Genomic DNA, 19,028 nt, shown 5'->3' on the forward strand with positions numbered 1-19,028 from the left:
GCCTTTACATTTGAATAATGCTTGCTTTATAGTTAACAAAACACCTGTGTCAATATGAGTACCCTTGTCTTTAGAACAGAGGTCTATTATAGAAATGATCATTTAGATGATAGTACATTGTTAGAAACTTAGATTTGCCTCTTTAAATTGTTTTTTAATTATTATGGGTACATAATAATTGTCACATTGGTAGAAATTTGAGAGCAAGCTGCTTGGGTAGTGGCGTTGTTTGTTACATGTCTAAGATTGTATTTATGTAGACTTTTCCTTTAGTTATTAAGTATCTGTAGGTATATTGGACCTTAGCTCATAATATATCTTTGCCATAAATACTTAATGCTCATTCTTATTATCATGAGTTCCCATGACATGGAAACAGTATGGTTATTACCCCATTCATCATCATGGCAGCTTGGGAGAATATAGCCGTAATTTGCTTTTTATTGCTTAGGCATGGACCAAATGGAAAAACATGGACTAATTGTTTTGTGTGTGATTGGAACCTAAAATCAATTTGAAGGTACATACACTGAATCACTTCAATGTACAAAGAGCATCAATTCTGCTTTTAATTATATCTGAGTGTTTTTTGAAAGCAGTGTAAGAGAGTAGAGTCATTTCTAAGGGTGGGAAGATAAGAAAGGAGCTACGGCTGTAATTTTCTTTTGAATGCTTTTATGAATGCATTATTAGTTTTTGTAATGCATGGTGTGCCTTTAGGTAATGTAAAAAGAATTTTCTAAAAGACTTTCTTGTAAGAGAAAAACTGAAATTAGACTTTAAAACTTAGAGCGTGATTTGTCTAAGTGGCAGGCTAGCTTGCCTCTGGTGTAGTTGTTTTAATAACAAGGAGAAATTCCTTCTATTAGCAATCATGACCAGTCCATCATTTGGATTGATATATCTGTTAGCTGAATTTCATGACCTAAGGTTAAGACTTTTAAAACTTCCCTCTAATTGTTTGGAAATTCCATATCCTGTCGCAATTAAGTTACAAGAACTTGCACTCAGTGGACAAACACTGACCCCCACTCTGCACACAGTACTGTACCAAGATGCTGAGGATATAATTATGATCGGTCCTCTGTGCAAGGCATCCAAAGCTCAATTTTTCAAATGCTTTTAAGAGTGCAACAGATGACTGTGTTTATATGTGCACACACATGTGCCAGAGCTGCTTTACTTTCATCTAGGTTAAATTTTTGAGTTTCTAAGAAAAAAATTTGTAGGAATAGAGAATTCATTGACTGAAAGTCTGAAAACAACTGATGTGACCTTGATCTTATTATTGCTCTTCTGTTTAACAACTTCAGTGGCTCTCACAGGCCAATGTCCAGGCTCATTAGTATACTGCATCATGATTTTCTGCATCATCTTTTAAGAGCTCCAGTAAAATGGTTCATTTCCCAGTTTACCTGCAGAGCCTCACCTGTCCTCTCCAGGTGCTAGCCAGTATGTGTTTGCACTTTGGGGGAGTTCTTTTAGTGGGTGTCTCCTTTGACCCACCTCAGTTATAAATACTCTAGACCAAGATCTTTTATATGCCCCATAGTGGGCACCTGAAATAGTCCTTGATGCCATCTTTTGTTATCTTATTTGTGTCACAGCAGAAAATATGCGTATGTCTTTTATGCAGGCTGACTTCTGAGAAATTATTGTAGGCATTTGGGTCATCAAAGAAAGCCAGGAACCAAGACATTCTGAAGGAAATACCCTCTGGCTGGTCTAGTCTCACAATAGAGGTGAGCACAGGGACTTTGGTGACTAAAATGCAAGGCAGTTCCTTTCTCTCGTTTTCTCCATCCTAAAGCACTGCTTCTTCATTAGCTCCTCCACCCTCAGCAAAGGAATACAGCCAGGATTTCTTGGAGACAAAAAAGGTAGATCATGTAGCCAAGATGACATGGCCTCATAGCATATATATGACATCATGTGACATGTATCAGTGGGTCTATGAGGAACACTAACAGTACCTGTTATCAGCCCCTCCGTCCTCAATCTTGAAACAATTCCAAGTCGTCACTGATAGAAAACCGTATTGGCTGAGTGCAGTGATTTAAACCCGTAATCCCAACACTTTGGGAGGCTGAGAGAAGATAGCTTGAGGCCAGGAGTTTGAGACCAGCCTGGGCAACATAGTGAGATTCCCCCATCTCTATTTTTTAAAAATAATAAATAAATGATAAAAAAAAAAAAGAATAACCCCAACTATGGCCAGGAGTTTTTCTCATCCTATACCAACTGAAAGAAAAATGTTTGAGGCTGGGCGTGATGGCTCACACCTGTAATCCTAGCATTTTGGGAGGCCGAGGCAGGCGGATCATAAGGTCAGGAGATCGAGACCATCCTGGCTAACATGGTTAAACTCCGTCTCTACTAAAAATACAAAAAATTAGCCAGGTGTGGTGGTGGGCACCTGTAGTCCCAGCTACTCGGGAGGCTGAGGCAGAAGAATGGTGTGAACCCGGGAGGCAGAGCTTGCAGTGAGCCGAGATCATGCCACTGCACTTCAGCCTGGGCAATAGAGTGAGACTCCGTCTCAAAAAAAGAAAGAAAAAAAAGAAAAATGTTTGAGTATATTGCCTCAGTCTCCTATGGCCTATATATAACCTACACCAATAAGTGTGCTGATTTTAAAACCTAACTGGTGTTTCTGGTTAGTTACAATAAATGTTGATGAAATAAGCACTATATGTGGAAACAAGTTCAGAATCATACATTCTTCTCAAAAGTAATTCCTCAATGTAAGTCAGAACAAATCTAGGTGAAACTAAGCAGTATATGTGAAAACAAGCTCAGAATCACACACTGTTTTCACAAGGAACTTCCCAATGTGAGTTAGTGTATGACTTCAAGCCCTTAACACACCTTCATTTGTTTAGACACAAAAAGTGTTCCGTATCCATCTGGGTGAGTGGAGCTCATCCCTCTGGCTGTAGTCCAAACAAAGATTGCAAGAGCACATAAGGTGCTCAAGTCCCACATCTGATTGCTAGGCTACAAGATTTGGAGCCTATATTTCTTTAGTTATGCAGAGGAGGATTCTGAGCCTGAGATGAGCGGCAGGTAATATCTACTGTGCAAGGTTGCTTAGAGGATCGATGGTAATAATTTAAAAGTATATAGCTAGGCACAGTGGCTCACACCTGTAATCCCATCACTTTGAGAGGCCAAGGCAGGTGGATCAGTTGAGGTCAGGAGTTTGAGACCAGCCTGGCCAATATGACAAAACCCTGTCTCTACTAAAAATACAAAAATTAGCCAGGCATGCTGGTGAGCATGACAATCGTTTGAACCCAGGAGGCGGAGGTTGCAGTGAGCCAAGATTGTGCCACTGCATTCCAGCCTGAGTGACAGAGCGAGACTCCATCTCAAATAAATAAATAAATAAATAAAATAAAAAAGTATGTAGAACAAGGCCCAGCATGTAAAATGCTCACATTGTAGCTATTATATTTATCACTCACCTAGCCACTTGGAACCCTCCTTTCTTTCCACTCTTTCCCAAGGGCACCTGGCTTGTGTGGTCCTTAGAGCACTTCCTACCTAAAATAAGGATGGACAGGAGTTTGTCAAGCACAGAGCCTTTATTTTACATTTTCTCAAAGAGGACATTGTTTAAGTGAGCAGCCAACAGAATTTATAAGAGAGAAAGTGACAGCAAAGGTAACTGGCTCAAGTCCCTCTGTGTACGGTACGCCATGTACATTTCATGTCTGAGCACCTTGTGTGTGTGGCTTAAGTGAAGGTAAGGCAGTGTAGATTGTGCGAACAAGAGATCTGTGTTCTGTCATCAGGAAAGGCTACTACATGCATCACACAAAATGCACAACCTGAAATGCTTCAATCTGCAACCGAAGTTTCCTCAAGCAAGAATTCGCATGAACACTGACGAACACATACAGAGCAACTTGGGCAGAGAGAATGGATGATGCCATGAGGCAGTGAGGTTAGCACACTGATCAAGAGCCCCAAACAGGAGGAGCCGTCCCAGTGGCAGAGCAGGCTAGGAGGGTGAGCAGCAGCCATCTCCAGCCACCTTGAGTTCCTTCCTGCCTTCACTCTAAGTTGAGCAGCTCCACGTCAAAGATGAGGGTGGCATTGGGAGGGATGACACCGGGGTGGCCCGTGGCTCCATATGCCACATCAGGGGTGCAGGTCAGCTTCGCCCTCTGCCCCAAGCTCATCTAGCAGGGATGGGGGCAGATGGGGAGAGGAGAAAGAGGACCCAGCTTGATTTAAAAGAAAAAAGTTAGATGACTATGGCATTTTCCCAAACCATCCTCAATGTTAACTCTGAAGATCTCAGATGAATTTTACATGGGATACATTGAAATTGTGCTAACAGCTGTAACAAACGCAGATTCTGCCTCAGCAGAGATGAGACTGTGGGGCAGTAACCCTCACAGAGTGGTCCAAATTCATGCATCTGACAAACATTACTGGTTATTCAATTTGTGTATGACTGAAACACTTCCATTTGTTCATAGTTCACCCTCTTCCAAAGAATAGGCCTCTTTAGGAAAAGAGGGTGTATGAATAGCACACGTAAATACTCAAGTAGGTGACAGGGGCAGTTCATTAAAGTGGTTTAGAGACTAGAGTCACCAGCAAGGTGGCAAGGGGGACCTATTGTGGCCAACCGTGGTGGCTCACACCTGTAATCCCAGCACTTTGGGAAGCCAAGGTGGGCGGATCACTTGAGTCCAGAAGTTCAAGACTAGCCTGGCTAATATGGCAAAACCCTGTCTCTACTAAAAAATACAAAAAGTCTGGGCGTGGTGGCTCACACCTGTAATCCCAGCACTTTGGGAGGCTGAGGCAGGTGGATCACCTGAGGTCAGGAGTTCAAGAGCAGCCTGGCAAACATGGTGAGACCCCGTCTGTACTAAAAATACAAAAATTAGCCAGGCGTGATGGTGATGGTGCACACCTGTAATCTCAGCTACTCGGGAGGCTGGGGCAGGAGAATTGCTTGAACCTGGGAGGCGGAGGTTGCAGTGAGCTGAGATTGTGCCACTGCACTCTAGCCTGGGCAACAGAGTGAGACTACGTCTCAAAAAAAAATAAAAATAAAAAACAAAAAACAGGCCGGGCATGGTGGCTCGCACCACTTTGGGAGGCTGAGGCGGGCAGATCACGAGGTCAGGAGACCGAGACCATCTTGGCTAACAACGGTGAAACCCCGTCTCTACTAAAAATACAAAAAAATTAGCCGGCCGTGGTGGCGGGCGCCTGTAGTCCCAGCTACTAGGGAGGCTGAGGCAGAAGAATGGCGTGAACCCAGGACGCGGAGCTTGCAGTGAGCCGAGATTGCGCCACTGCACTCCAGCCTTGGTGACAGAGTGATACTCTTTCTAAAAAAAAACACCAAAAACAAGACCTATTGTAAGGGAGCATCATAGGACTTCACAGACAGACCAAGGAAGAACAGCTTGAACCAGGGCTCATCACAGCAGTTGTTGAGAACCCACTCAGCATTAGTGGGACAATTGGTAAAAATTAAATCTACTTTTGAATTTTGAATAATCAAAAATTTGAATAAGCAAGTAATTTGTATCAGTGTGAATGTCCTGGTTTTGATCATTGTACTATGGTTATGCAAGAAGGGGAAGCTGGATAGAGTATAGAAGAACTCTGTACTATTTCTGTAATATTTTTGTAACTCTGAAATTCTTTTCAAAAAAGCGAAAAAACAAAAAATTTTCTTGGCCTACTCCACCCCAACTCTTCCACCACCTCAGTCCCAGACAACTGGTAGACCTCAGCTAGTTTATTTTTTTGTTTTGTTTTTTTGAGACAGTCTCACTCCATCGCCTGGGCTGGAGTACAGTGGCACAATCTCTGCTCACTGCAACCTTCACCTCCCCGGTTCAAGTAATTCTCCTGTCGCAGCCTCCCAAGTAGCTGGGATTACAGGCGTGCACCACCACGCCTGTATTTTCAGCAGGGACAGGGTTACACCATGTTGGTGAGGCTAGTCTTGAACTCCTGGCCTCAAGTGATCCGCCCCATTCGGCCTCCCAAAGTGCTGGGATTACAGGTGTGAGCCACCGTGCCTGGCTCTCTCAGCTAGTTCTGAGCAAGCCTAGGGGGATGTGCTTGGGATGAGAGCCCCCAGGGACACAAAAGAGGTATGCTGGCAAGGAGAGGGGTGGGGACGCAAAGCCAGGAGGGGACACCAGATGGCGTTGCCATGCCCTGGCTGTAGAGTCAAAGCAGTAGTGGTCTGTGAGTGGGTGAAGGTGGAGGTGGAGGGCAGAGTGCTGATCCCAGATCCCCAACTCCCCAGATCCCCTTTAATGTGAATCCTCATCCTACCTGGGCTGCACCCTCTTCAAAACCTTTGATGACTTCCTGTTTGCCAATTCTGAACTTGAAAGGTTTGTTTCTGTCTCTGGATGAATCAAACTTCTTCCCATTTTGGAGCATTCCTGTCAAAGCAAGAATCGGGTGCAATAGAGCTGTGGTCATGAGTAAACTCCCAATTCAGATTCCACATGTCTAAAATGGAATGCCTTTTCTGCACACACCTGCTCCTCTTCTGATCCTCCCCATCCATCCTGTTGCCCAAGCAGGAAATCTGGACACTTCCTTCTGCCTCACCCCCACATACTGCCTATCACTAAGTCCTCCATATCTTTGGAATCCACCTATTTTCTTCATTTCTATTTTTATTTATTTATTTATTTGAGACAGAATCTCAATTTGTCACCCAGGCTGGAGTGCAGTGGCACAATCTCGGCTCACTGCAACCTCCATCTCCTGGGTTCAATCGATTCTTCTGCCTCAGCCTCCCAGGTAGCTGGCATTACAGGCGCCCACCACCACACTCAGCTGATTTTTGTATTTTTAGTAGAAACAGTGTTTTGCCATATTGGCCAGGCTGGTCTTGAACTCCTGAACTGCAGGTGATCCACTCACCTTGGCCTCCCAAAGTGCTGGGATTACAAGCGTGAGCCACTGTGCCTGGCCTTTTCTTTGTTTCTATTACCACGACCAAGTCACCAGCTTATCTCACCTGTACACAGGAACAACCTCCTAACTGGTCTTTTTGATCCTCTTTTACTTGCCTCCATTTCATTGTCTACTTGGCATCCAGACTGATTTTTTTTTTCTTTAAACACAAATCTGATTCTATTACTCCCCTGCTCAAAATACTTCAATAGCTCCCCAGGGCAGAATCCAAATGCCTACCTTGCATACAGGCACTTCACAATCCGGCTCTGGCCTGCTTATAACCCTCTCTGTTCTCCCCTTCCTTCCCTTCCCTCTGTGTCCTTTTCAGGTCATACCTTTCTCAAATTCCTCTGTACTTTTCAACTTTTTTTTTTTTTTTTTTTTTGAGTCGGAGTCTCCCTCTGTTGCCCAGGCTGGAGTGCAGTGGTGTGATCTCGGTTCACTGCAACCTCCGCCTCCCGGGTTCAAGGGATTCTCCTGCCTCAGCTTCCTGAGTAGCTGGGACTACAGGTACCTGCCACTATGCCTGCTAATTTTTTCATATTTTTAGTAGAGATGGGGTTTTGCTATGTTGGCCAGGCTGGTCTCGAACTCCTGACCTCAGGTGATCCGCCCACCTCGGCCTCCCAAAGTGCTGGGATTACAGGTGTGAGCTATCATGCCCAGCCAGACTTTTCAACTTTTTTATGCCACTTCCTCCGCCTAAAGTTCTGTTTTCCCAGCTATTCCAGCCTCAGGTTGAGTCCTCACATAAGGTTCCTAAGGTTTCCTAAGTTCCCCCCAAAAGGGAAAACCCAAAGGTTACATTATCCCCTACTGTAGGGAACAGTGTAAGGTGACCTAGCTGGTCAGAGGTGGCCTCCAGACTCTGTACTAAGAGGGCTGTTTGAAACCAGAACCCCCCCAGGTGCTGGTCCAGCAGTTCTGGGTCCCCCAGCCTCTGCTTCAGAAGCCTTGTCATCCCGATGTCCACATGTCATCTCAGTCCAGCAGCCCAAGGCCCAACAGCTATTCTCAATTCTTCTGTGACTCTGGCTCAAAGATCAGACCTTCTGTAAATGATGCAGTTCCACGACTGCTCCCAGCAGTCCCTGGACCACCACAAAAGGCCATTTGGGACTAGAAAAAGACCTTGCTTGTACATCCAGAGACTGGGTTTTGACTTCACTCTGGCTCTAACTCATTGTGTGAGACTGGGCAAATCACTTCCTCTCCCAGGGCCTCAGATGTGTCATATTTAACATAGGAAGCAAGGCCAGCTTAGTGTAGGAGCATCTATGATGCTACTTCCTAATTCCTACAACTAAAATGTATATTAGAGAAACAGTCTTATTTAACTACTTTCTGAGTAGAATACATTAAGCTTTTGCCCTGGGTACTAAATGAGGCAAAGAAGAAAACCCTTCTGGCTACACAGAGGTACATGCAGATGGATGCTAACAAGATCAAATACAATCGCATGCATTTGCTAAGGTTGCTAAGATATTCAAATACACAAAGATACTTGTGCATGCTCACATGCACTTATGCACTCACACTCAGGAGAGAAGCCCTGGTGGCCAAATAGATGCTAAGAAAATATTTACATACACAGATCTACATACATTCACACAGATACATACTTGTACAAATATGCACACAGATATGCAAACACACATGCACACATTCACACGCTCCATTTATATACCGACTTTCCTTTCTCATTCCTTAGTTTCTTCAGGTTTCATGTGACTTAATCTACTTTGGATAAATAACTTCATTTATCTATTGCTACAAGTTAAGCCAAAACCATGCAGTCTAGAAACAGACCCACTTACATGGTGATTTGATTGGACAAAGATACCACTGCAATGCAGCAAATAAAGGTTTCTTTTTCTTGCATTAAGGTTGTTGAGTCAACAGTATATTCATATGGGAAAAAAATGAACCTTAACCCCTACCAAATCCACACACAAAAAAATCAATTCCAGATGAATCATAAACCTAAATATGAAAGATAGAATAATAAAGCTTCTACAAGATAACAAATAGAAGGATATCTTCATGACCTAGAGACAAATATATATATATATATATATATTTTTTTTTTCCTGAGACAGAGTCTCATCTCTGTCACCCAGGCTGGAGTGCAGCGGCTCAATCTCAGCTCACTGCAACCTCCGCCTCCTGGGTTGTTCAAGTGATTCTCCTGTCTCAGCCTCCCGAGTAGCTGGGATTACAGGCATGCACCACCATGCCTGGCTAATTTTTGTATTTTTAGTAGAGACAGGGTTTCACCATGTTGGCAAGGCTGGTCTCGAACTCCTGACCTCAGGTGATCCACCTGCCTTGGCCTCCCAAAGTGCTGGGATTATAGGCAGGAGCCACCGCACCTGGCCTGACAGACAAAGATTTCTTAAACTGAACACAGAAAGCACTAACCATAAAGGGAAAGATTGATAAGTCAGACTTCATCAAAATTAGGAACTTCTGTTCAGGCCGGGTACAGTGGCTCACACCTGTAATACTAGCACTTTGGGAGGCCAAGGTAGGAGGATCACTTGAGCCCAGGAGTTTGAGACCATCCTGGGCAACACAGGGAGACCTTCCTCTCTACAGAAAAATTAAAAATTAGCCAGATGGCCGGGCCCGGTGGCTCACGCCTGTAATCCCAGCACTTTGGGAGGCTGAGGCGAGCAGATCACCTGAGGTAGGGAGTTCGAGACCAGCCTGACCAACATGGAGAAACCCAGTCTCTACCAAAAATATAAAACTGTCCAGGCGTGGTGGCGCATGCCTGAAATCCCAGCTACTCGGAAGGCTGAGGCAGGAGAATTGCTTGAACCTGGGAGGCAGAGGTTGTGGTGAGCCGAGATCGTGCCATTGCACTCCAGCCTGGGCAACGATAGCAAAACTCCATCACACACACACAAAAAAAACCCAAAAAAAAATTAGCCAGGCATGGTAGCATGTTCCTGTACTCCCAGCTACTTGGGAGGCTGACATGGGAGGAGTCCTTGAACCCAGGAGGTCAAGGCTGCAGTGAGCCATGATCCCTGAAGACTAGAGCCACTGAACTCCAGCCTGGGTAACAGAGTGAGATCCTATCTCAAAAATAAAAAAGAAAGAAAAAAAATTTTAAAAAGAAAGAAAAGAAGAAAATATAAACTATAAAAAAAGAACTTCTGTTCAAAATATACTATTAAGAGAGTAAAAAGGCAAGCCACAGTGTGGGAGAAGATGTTTGGGATAGATATAACCAACAAAAGACTCATATCCAAAACATATACAAAACTCCTATAAATCAACAAGAAAAAGTCAACCGGCCAGGCACCATGGTTTACACCTGTAATCCCAGTACTCTGGGAAGCCGAGGCAGGTGGATCACCTGAGGTCAGGAGTTTGAGATCAGCCTGGCCAACATGGCGAAACCCTGTCTCTACTAAAAACCTCAAAATTAGCCGGGCATGGTGGCACACACCTGTAATCCCAGCTACTCAGGAGGCTGAGGCAGGAGAATCACTTGAACCCGGGAAGTGTAGGTTGCAGTGAGTGAAGATTGCGCCATTGCACTCCAGCCTGAGCAACAAGAGTGAAACTCTGTCTCAAAAAAAGAAAAAGACAACCTAATTTTCTAAAATGGACAAAATTAGAGCAGTCTAAAGAGGATTCCAAATGGCCAGTAGGCACATGAAAAGGTGCTCAACTTCATTCATCATCAGGGAAACACAAATCAAAACCACAGTGACCAGCCTGGCCAACATGGTGAAATCCCATCTCTACAAAAAATACAAAAATTAGCTGGGTGTGGTGGTGCGCACCTGTAATCCCAGCTACTTGGGAGGTTAAGGCACAAGAATCGCTTGAACCCGGGAGGCGGGGTTGCAGTGAGCCAAGATCGCACCACTGCACTCCAGCCTTGGCAACAGAGTGAGACCTTGTCTCAAAAAAAAAAAACAAAAAAACCCACAGTGAAATAGTACTGAACGCTCACCAGAGTAGGCCAAAACCAAAACAAAGCCTGGTGTGGTGGCTCATTCCTGTAATCCCAGCACTTTGAGAGGCCGAGGCAGGCAGATCACCTGAGGTCAGGAGTTTGAGATCAGCCTGGCCAATATGGTGAAACCCCGTCTCTACTAGAAACACAAAAATTAGCCAGGCTTGGTGGTGGGCGCCTGTAATCCCAGCTACTCGGGAGGCTAAGGCAGGAGAATCGCTTGAACCCAGGAGGCAGAGGTTGCAGTGAGCCAAGATCGTGCCATTTCTCTCCAGCCTGGGCAACATAGACTCTGTCTCAAAAAAAGAAAAAACAAAACAAAAACAAAACCTGACAATACCAAGTGTTGGGGAGGACACAGGGTAACTGGCAGTCTCCTACACAGCTGCCTAGAGTGGAAACTGGCACAACGACTTTGGAAAGCTGTCAGACAGTACTGCTAACGCTGAGCCCAGGAGGTACCCCACTTCCAGGTATATACCCAACAGAAACATGCACATGTGTCTGTACACATGTACACTAAGAGATGCCTGCAAGACTGATCAAAGTGACACTGTTTGTAATAAACAAAAATTATGAACAACCCAAATGTTCATCAACGGTAGAGAGGATACATAAATTGCAACATACTCGTACATTAAAATACTGTAGAGGAATAAACCACTCTGGATATATCTCGCAGACATAATAGTGAGTGAAATAAGCCAAACACAAAAGAGTACCTACGCTGTGGTTCCATTAAGATGAAGTTCAAAAATAGGCAAAACCAATCCATGGAGACAAAAGTCAGAGTAATAGTTGCCAGCCAGGCACAGTGGCTCACACCTGTAATCCCAGCACTAGGAGGCCAAGGTGGAAGGATCACTTGCATACAGGCATTCGAGACCAGCCTGGGCAACATAGTGAGACCCTCGTCTCTACAAAAAATTAAAATTAGCCAGGCATGGTGGCTCATGTCTGTGGTCCCAGCTAGTCAGGAGACTGAAGCAGGAGGGTCACTTGAGCCCGAGAGGTCGAGGCTGCAATGAGCTGTGATCACCACTGCACTCAGCCTGAGTCACAGAGTGAGACCCTGTCTCAAAACAACAATGACAAAAAAAAAAAAAAAGAAAAACAATGATAGCTACCTCTAGGGAGGTGAAATGACTGGGAGAAGGCATCAGGGGGACTTTTGGGGATGCTGGTTCTATGCTTGTATGTTCTATGCTTCTCTAGGTGGTAGTCACATAAATGTGATCACTTTGAAAAAATTCATTGACCTAGACATCTTACATTATGTTCTCTACTATATTTATATTTAACTTAAAAGTTTACCAAAAGTCCCATAGTCTCCCGCTATGTTTGATAAGACATAGTCTCTCCCAAGACAGGAGCTGCTGCCCTATGTATGTATTGTGAAAGGACTTTGCAAAAGGATGTTGTGGTTTCAGTAACTTGATAAATACTGGTCTGTCTATAACATGCAAATTTGTTAAATCAATTACACAGGTCAGAGGCCCCAGACGACCCATGGTAATTAGGCCACATCACCAGGAGATAAAACATGGTCCAGCCCACTGACGTCAGCGACCAGCAACACAACTGCTGAAAACATCCACACCATCTGCCTAGAATTAACCTTGTGCTTCACACTGGCCCACAGAACTGCTAAAAATGGCCCCATCCGAGTATGTCCTAGGAATTAACCTGGGCTTGCTGTCTGCTAAGTGGCTGTCATCGAGTTTGCCACTTTAGGAAGCAGGTCACAAGGCAGGGTGCTCACCTCCCTTGGAACAAACACCTGCTCATGATCTTCCTGCCAGCAGTCCTGAAGAACTCACTCTACCTCGCCTGCAGATAAAGAGCATCCAACTGGGATCAGTCCCGCTCTGGGCTCCCTCAGTACCCAGAGAAAAGCACTGCCATCACCCCACCCCTCAAATGGCATCGGAGCCTCTGGGTGACTTGTCTGTCCTCTCCCCTCCTCTTCTTCTCTAATGATACTGCAGGATGGAGAGAAAGTCTGCTGGGAGCTCTAGGAGGGATTTCCAAATATCAGACAGACCCAGCAGGGACAGGGGCTCCACCATACCTGCAACAGAAGGAAGGGGACTGAAGGTGTTTGACTCACCTAGAAGCTGGCACCATGGATGGCCCTTGCTGGTAGAAGAGGGAAAGAGTTGGCCTTCCAAGCCTCCTTTATCATTCCCACTAGACTGGCTGGGAGGAGTAGAGGATGGCTGGTCACAGGGAGACCCTGCTGCCTTGGGCTTTAGCCCTGATCCAGAGGCAGGCACCTCTGGAGAGAAGCTCAGAGGACAGCCCTGCCTTGGGAGGGGAAGAACTGGGTGGGGGCTGAGGGGGTGAGACTTACCTGTGTAGTGCACCACACACGTTTGGCCCTTCTTGGGGAATGTCCTTCCTGCAGGGAGACATGAGGGCAGATGAAGGAGTAGGGTATTGGAAAAACACCTGGGACATTAAGTATGATCCTGACCAAGAGCTCCAGCCTGCATTCCCCTCCATGCCATGGAGATGCCTGTGGCCCTAGTTCTGGCTCTGGGCCCTGTACAAGCCAGAATGAATCACGTCACCTCTCTGGCCTGGATTTACTTTACCCCCTCAATTTTCTCAATTCTGCTGTCTCCTGGGCTTTCCCACCACCCCACCCCCACTTTCTTTGATTGCCCCTTTTACTTCACATCATCCATTCCACAGACATTTACAGTTGGCCTCCTATGTGCCAGGCCTGGACCAGACTTCAGACATGCAGAGCAATGTATGAACTCATGAGGAAGGTAGGGAAACAGACACACAAATACCAGATTACAATGCAGATTATAATCCATCCATCAAAGATGAATAAACATAATAATTTACAAATATTTGCTGAGAGGCCGGGCATGGTGGCTCACATCTGTAATCTCAGCACTTTGGGAGGCTGAGGTGGGAGGATCACTTGAGCTCAGGAGTTCTAGATCACCCTGGGTAACATAGGGAGACCCCATCTCTAAAAAAAAAAAAAAAAAAAAAAAAAAAAAAAATATTTTCAATTAGCTGGGTGTGGTGCTGCACACCTATAGTCCCAGCTACTGAAGAAGCTGAAGTGGAAGGATTGTTTGAGCCCAGGAGGTCAAGGCTGCAGTGAGCTGTGTTCATGCTACTGCACTCTACCCTGGGTGACAGAGCAAGACCCTGTCACAATAAACAAACAAACAAAACAAAACAAAACCACAAATATTTACTGGGTACCTATGGTGTGCCAAGCCTGTGCCTGATCACAGGGATACAGGAGTGAACACTACAAACAAGATCTCTATCCCTGTTCCTTTAGAGTTTACTTTTTTTTTTTTTTTTTTTTTTTTTTTTTTTGAGACGGAGTCTCGCTGTGTCTCCCAGGTTGGAGTGCAGTGGCGCGATCTCGGCTCACTGCAAGCTCCGCCTCCCAGGTTCATGCCATTCTCCTGCCTCAGCCTCCCAAGTAGCTGGGACTACAGGCGCCCGCCAACACGCCCGGCTAATTTTTTGTATTTTTAGTAGAAACGGGGTTTCACCGTGTTAGCCAAGATGGTCTCGATCTCCTGACCTCGTGATCCGCCCGTCTCGGCCTCCCAAAGTGCTAGGATTACAGGCGTGAGCCACCGCGCCCGGCGAGTTTACTTTTTTTTTTTAAGAGTAGGGGTCTCAGTGTGTCACCCAGGCTGGAGTGCAATAGCATGATCTTGGCTCTATGCAGCCTTGACCTCCTGGGCTCAAGCAATCTTTCTTCCTCTGCCTTCTGAGTAGCTAGTACTGCAAGTGCATGCCGCCATGCCCAGCTAATTTTTTTAAAAAAAAATTGTAGAGACAGGGTCTTAACATGTTGTCCAGGTTGGCCTTGAACTCCTGAGCTCAAGAGATTCTCCCACCTCAACCTCCCAAAGTGCTGAGATTATAGGCATGAGCCACCAAACCCGCCCTGGAGTTTATATTCTAATGGACAGAGACAATACTTAAATATACAAAATGATTATGGATTATGATGAATACTCTAAAGAAAATACGCACAATGATGTATTAAAGGGAGATGCAGTGGGACAGGCCATTTCAGACAGAGTGGTCCAGGATGGCCTCTTGGAGAAGGTGCCCCCTGGAGCTGGGACTTGAAGGATGAGCAAAATACTGGGAAATAGCACTTGGGAAAGGAGTAACAAGTGCACAGAATCAATACATTTGCAGTGAGCGAGGAGGCTAGGTGCTGGAAAGAAGGGAGGGAGGAGAGAGGTGGGAAGGAGATGGATCATGCAGGGCTTGCAGAGCCGGATTTAATACTAAGTGCAATAGGAAACCACTGGAGGGTTTTAAGCCAGAGAATGACATAATCTGAATTAAGATTTTATAACATCACTCTGGCTGCTATGTGTAGGATGGACGGTTAGGCGTCTGTTGCAATAATCCAGACAAGAAATCAATGATAGCTTGATTTAAGGTGGTGGCAGCAGAGAAGAGAGTGAAAGATTGGAGATATATTTTGGAAGCGGAGCTGACAGGTCATGCAATCAGACTGGAAATGGGGTCCAGGATGAGGACAAAGGAGACAACAAGAACGATGCTTGGGTTTTCTGTTTGGGCAACTGGATGAATAGTGCAACTATTTCCTGAGATAGGGAAGACGGGAGGAACAGATTTGTGCGGGTGGCAATCTTGAGATGCCTATTAGACATCTGAGTTTATATTGCAAGTAGGCAGATGAAGAGTCTGCACTGGAGGTATAAATTTGGCTGGAATTTAAAGCTACAGGGCTGGATAACAAAGCCTAAGGAAGCCTAACCACAGAGCCGATATTTAGAGGACTCTATGGGAGCCTGGAGGAGGGAGCAGTTAACTGACCACAGAAGTCAAGGAAAACATCATAGAGGAGAGAATGGTGAAGCCAGGTCTTGAAAGACAAGTAAGAGTTTACCAGAGGAAGTGAAAAAACACCATCTGGGAAGAGGGAACAACATGTAACATGTTCAAAGGCCCTCAGTCCAGCAATAGCGGGAACCCTGTCTGTTTCAACTGTGTCACCTTAGGGCCTAGCACACACGTTCAATAAATATTTGCTGAATGAGTGGTGTGTTTGACAACTTGCAGGCAGCTTGGGAAAGCTGGAGGAAAAAGTTAGTGGTGGGCTTAGGACAGGTGGTGAGAGATGAAGCTCTAGTGTGGAAGATGAGAATAGACCATAGCACCAAAGGCCCCTCCTGGGGGAGAGGGAAGAATCATTAAAACATCTTCTGCCTGAGGGAGGGGCATAGTCAAACATGCATTTTTTTTTCTTTTTTCTTTTTTTTTGAGATAGAGTCTTGCTCTGTCACCCAGGCTGGAGTGCAATGGCACAATCTCAGCTCACTGCAACCTCTGGCTCCCAGGGTCAAGTGATTCTCCTGCCCCAGCCTCCCGAGTAGCTGGGATTACAGGTGCATACCACCATGCCCGGCTAATTTTTGTATTTTTAGTAGAGACGGGGTTTCAACATGTTGGTCAGGCTGGTCTCGAACTCCTGACCTTGTGATCCACCCGCCTCGGCCTCCCAAAGTGCTGGGATTACAGGCGTGAGCCACTGCATTTTAAGAAGAGTCTTCAGGCTATGATATAGAAAGGGAGTGAATATGAGATTGGGGACGAGATTGAAAGCAGGGAAGAGAGACTGAAGATGGGGAGATTAGCTCAGGGGCTGCTGAGGGATGAAAAGGCCTCAGGGAGATGCTTTCTGGGACCCAGCAGCAATGTTTCCTGCGTGGGCAAAGAAGCCTGTACTCCAGGGGATATCTGAAGTAGTGGTTGGGATTGGACAAGGAAGATGGCCTGGAGCCAAGAAGTTCTCCAATTTCCTGGGGAGGGGAGCTGTTCATATTAATAATATCTGATATGAAGTTTGCCCATCAAACCCTGCAGACAATGGGGGCTTTGGTATTAATTAAATTTCAAGAAATAAAGAAATGGCTATTCCTTGCACACCCAGACCCAGTAATACAAGGACTTGGGAAAGTGAGACACGGAAGGGGGATAAAGAGGATCACTTAGGAGAGAAGGTGGGAAGCGAGAGTTCTGTTTTGGACTTGCTGACCAGGGAGCACCCTGGGACGTCCAGGGAGAGGTTCGGCCGTAGGTCGCAGGGCTGGGCTTAGAAGCTTCAATGTGGAGGCCATGGGAGTGGACAGGGTGGCCAGGGAGTCTGAAAGCGGCGGGAGGATAAAGCGAGATCCGGAAGCGGGCAAGGGAGCGCTTCCCCCTTCCCCAGCCTGGGTCTGTCCCCACAGCCGCTCACAGCCCGGCCCGCAGGGAAGCGACCGACGGGAGGCCCGGCGGGGGACGCGCTAGGAGGAGGTCCCCGAGCAGCGGGGATCCGAGAGCAGGTCCTGCTTTCCAGAGCTCGCCGAGTAGGGCAGGGAAAGCGAAGCCGAAACCCAGGCTGGGGTATCAGCAGCAGCGGATAACCGAACGACTGCAGCCGCGACAGGAGAAGCCCGGGGCGGTGGCGGGCCGCAGACCCCCGCCTCCGGGCCGCAGACCCCCGCCTCCCGGCCGCAGACCCCCGCCTCCGGGCTGCCGCCTACATTCCCCTAGGTGAGCGCGGAAGAGGATGGTGGAGGATGGTCTCCTAGACCCCCAAGAATCCCGTCCGGCGTCTCCGCCTGCCTTCCCCATCCAGCCCCCCGACCCTTCAGCACCCTCCACGCCACCTCCGAATCAGACCCTCGCCCTCCGGGCTCCGCCCCGGGACCCCTCCCCTCCCCCGGCTCCGGAGGGAGCCCGGTACCGTCTCCGGGGGAGATGGTCTCGATCTCCACGCCCATAGCGGTCCCACAGGCCCCGCCTCTGGGGGGTCCCTGCTGCTGCCCGACCCCGGCTCGGCTCCGGCCCCAGCCCCGCAGTCGCTCCGGCTCGCCTCCTCGCCGCCACTGCAGAGCCGGAGGAGGTGCGGCTGGAGTCGGGACCTGCGCGGGGAGGGGCCACTGGGAAGGGGGCGGCGGGGCGGAGCCGCGCGGAAAGGTGGGGTCGGCCGGGGCGGGGCCCGGGGGAAGGGACCCCGCCCGGCTGTTAGCAAGCCTGGCCCCGCCTGACGACATTAACCCACTGACCGGGGAGCGTGGTAAGCACAACCACATCCTCCATCCATCCATTCATTCGCGCATCCGTCCAACAGACATTTATTTAGCATCTAATCTGTAGTAAGCTCTGGGAAGTCAACCCGGTCCTACAGACTTGTGGGGGGTGGGGGGCAGAAGGGGCAAAGGCCGGCGATTAAACCGGGGGGCAGAAGGGGCAAAGGCCGGCGATTAAACCATCATTTTATTTTTATTTTTATTTTAGAGAGAGGATCTTGCTCTGTCGCCCAGGCTGGAGTCCAGTGGCGCGATCATAGCTCACAGCAACCTCGAACTCTTAGGCTCAAGCGATCCTTCTTCCTCAGCCTCCCAAGTAGTTGGGACTAGAGGCGCGAGCAACCACGCCCAGCTAATCTTTTATTTTTTATTTTTATTTTTTGTAGAAACGGGGTCTCGCTGTGTTGCTATCTAATGAAACCATCACTTTAATTAGATGCGCTCAGTGCCGTGCAGTTCAGAGCGTTGCGGAAGCACAGAAGAGGTTCCTACCCTCGCTAGGCGTCCTGGATCTGTAGGAGCAGAGCTGGGGGAGGGAGGGAGGACACCAGTAATTGCTGACTCTCCCCCATACCCCTAAACCCCTGTTCTCCATCTCGTGTAGTTCTGCTCGACGCACATTTATTGGGTACTCAATTTTCAAGGCAAAGAAATGCGCCCTGGGGATACCAATAGAATTAAGACAGGTTGGCTGTCTTCCAGGTACTAAGGCTGAGAGGGACGGGGACACACAGTTACAGCATGGAGTGATTAGTGCTGTGGAATGAATGAATGAATATGTAAATGAATTCTACTTTGAGTTCCTCCTCCACCTAAAAATACATTCAGGAATCTAGAAAAATATTTTTTGGAGGAGGTAATATTTGTTTAAAGGGTAATTGGGACTTTTAAAACTTTTTTCCCCCTCATTATTACCTACATTGTTCCAAAAATTGATGTGAGGCCAGGTATATCAATTTTTGGAACAATGGCTCACACCTGTA

General features: G+C 46.9%; 1 protein-coding gene across 5 annotated transcripts; it reads right to left on the reverse strand.

The window, feature by feature from the left end:
* Window positions 1-133: 133 nt before the first annotated feature.
* On the reverse strand, window positions 134-17,900 carry FKBP1B (FKBP prolyl isomerase 1B). Of its 5 annotated transcripts, none has more exons than XM_009442107.5 (5): window positions 17,700-17,888; window positions 13,290-13,337; window positions 6,322-6,434; window positions 3,468-3,546; window positions 134-1,864 (listed from the first exon to the last, which is right to left on the reverse strand). In XM_009442107.5, exons 1-5 carry the CDS (start codon window positions 17,734-17,736, stop codon window positions 1,839-1,841), a joined length of 303 nt encoding a protein of 100 aa, XP_009440382.1. In that variant the 5' UTR covers window positions 17,737-17,888; the 3' UTR covers window positions 134-1,838. The 5 variants fall into 5 exon arrangements, with proteins under 5 accessions (XP_009440382.1, XP_009440383.1, XP_063646152.1 ...); XM_009442108.3 differs by lacking the exons at window positions 134-1,864; window positions 3,468-3,546 and adding exons at window positions 3,569-4,187; window positions 13,047-13,135 and having other exon boundaries at window positions 17,700-17,856; XM_063790082.1 differs by lacking the exons at window positions 134-1,864; window positions 3,468-3,546 and adding exons at window positions 3,569-4,187; window positions 12,699-12,766 and having other exon boundaries at window positions 17,700-17,845.
* Between the last annotated feature and the right edge of the window lie 1,128 nt (window positions 17,901-19,028).

This window comes from Pan troglodytes, chromosome 12 (assembly GCF_028858775.2).
Source record: "Pan troglodytes isolate AG18354 chromosome 12, NHGRI_mPanTro3-v2.0_pri, whole genome shotgun sequence".
NCBI classification, from domain to species: Eukaryota; Metazoa; Chordata; class Mammalia; order Primates; family Hominidae; genus Pan; species Pan troglodytes.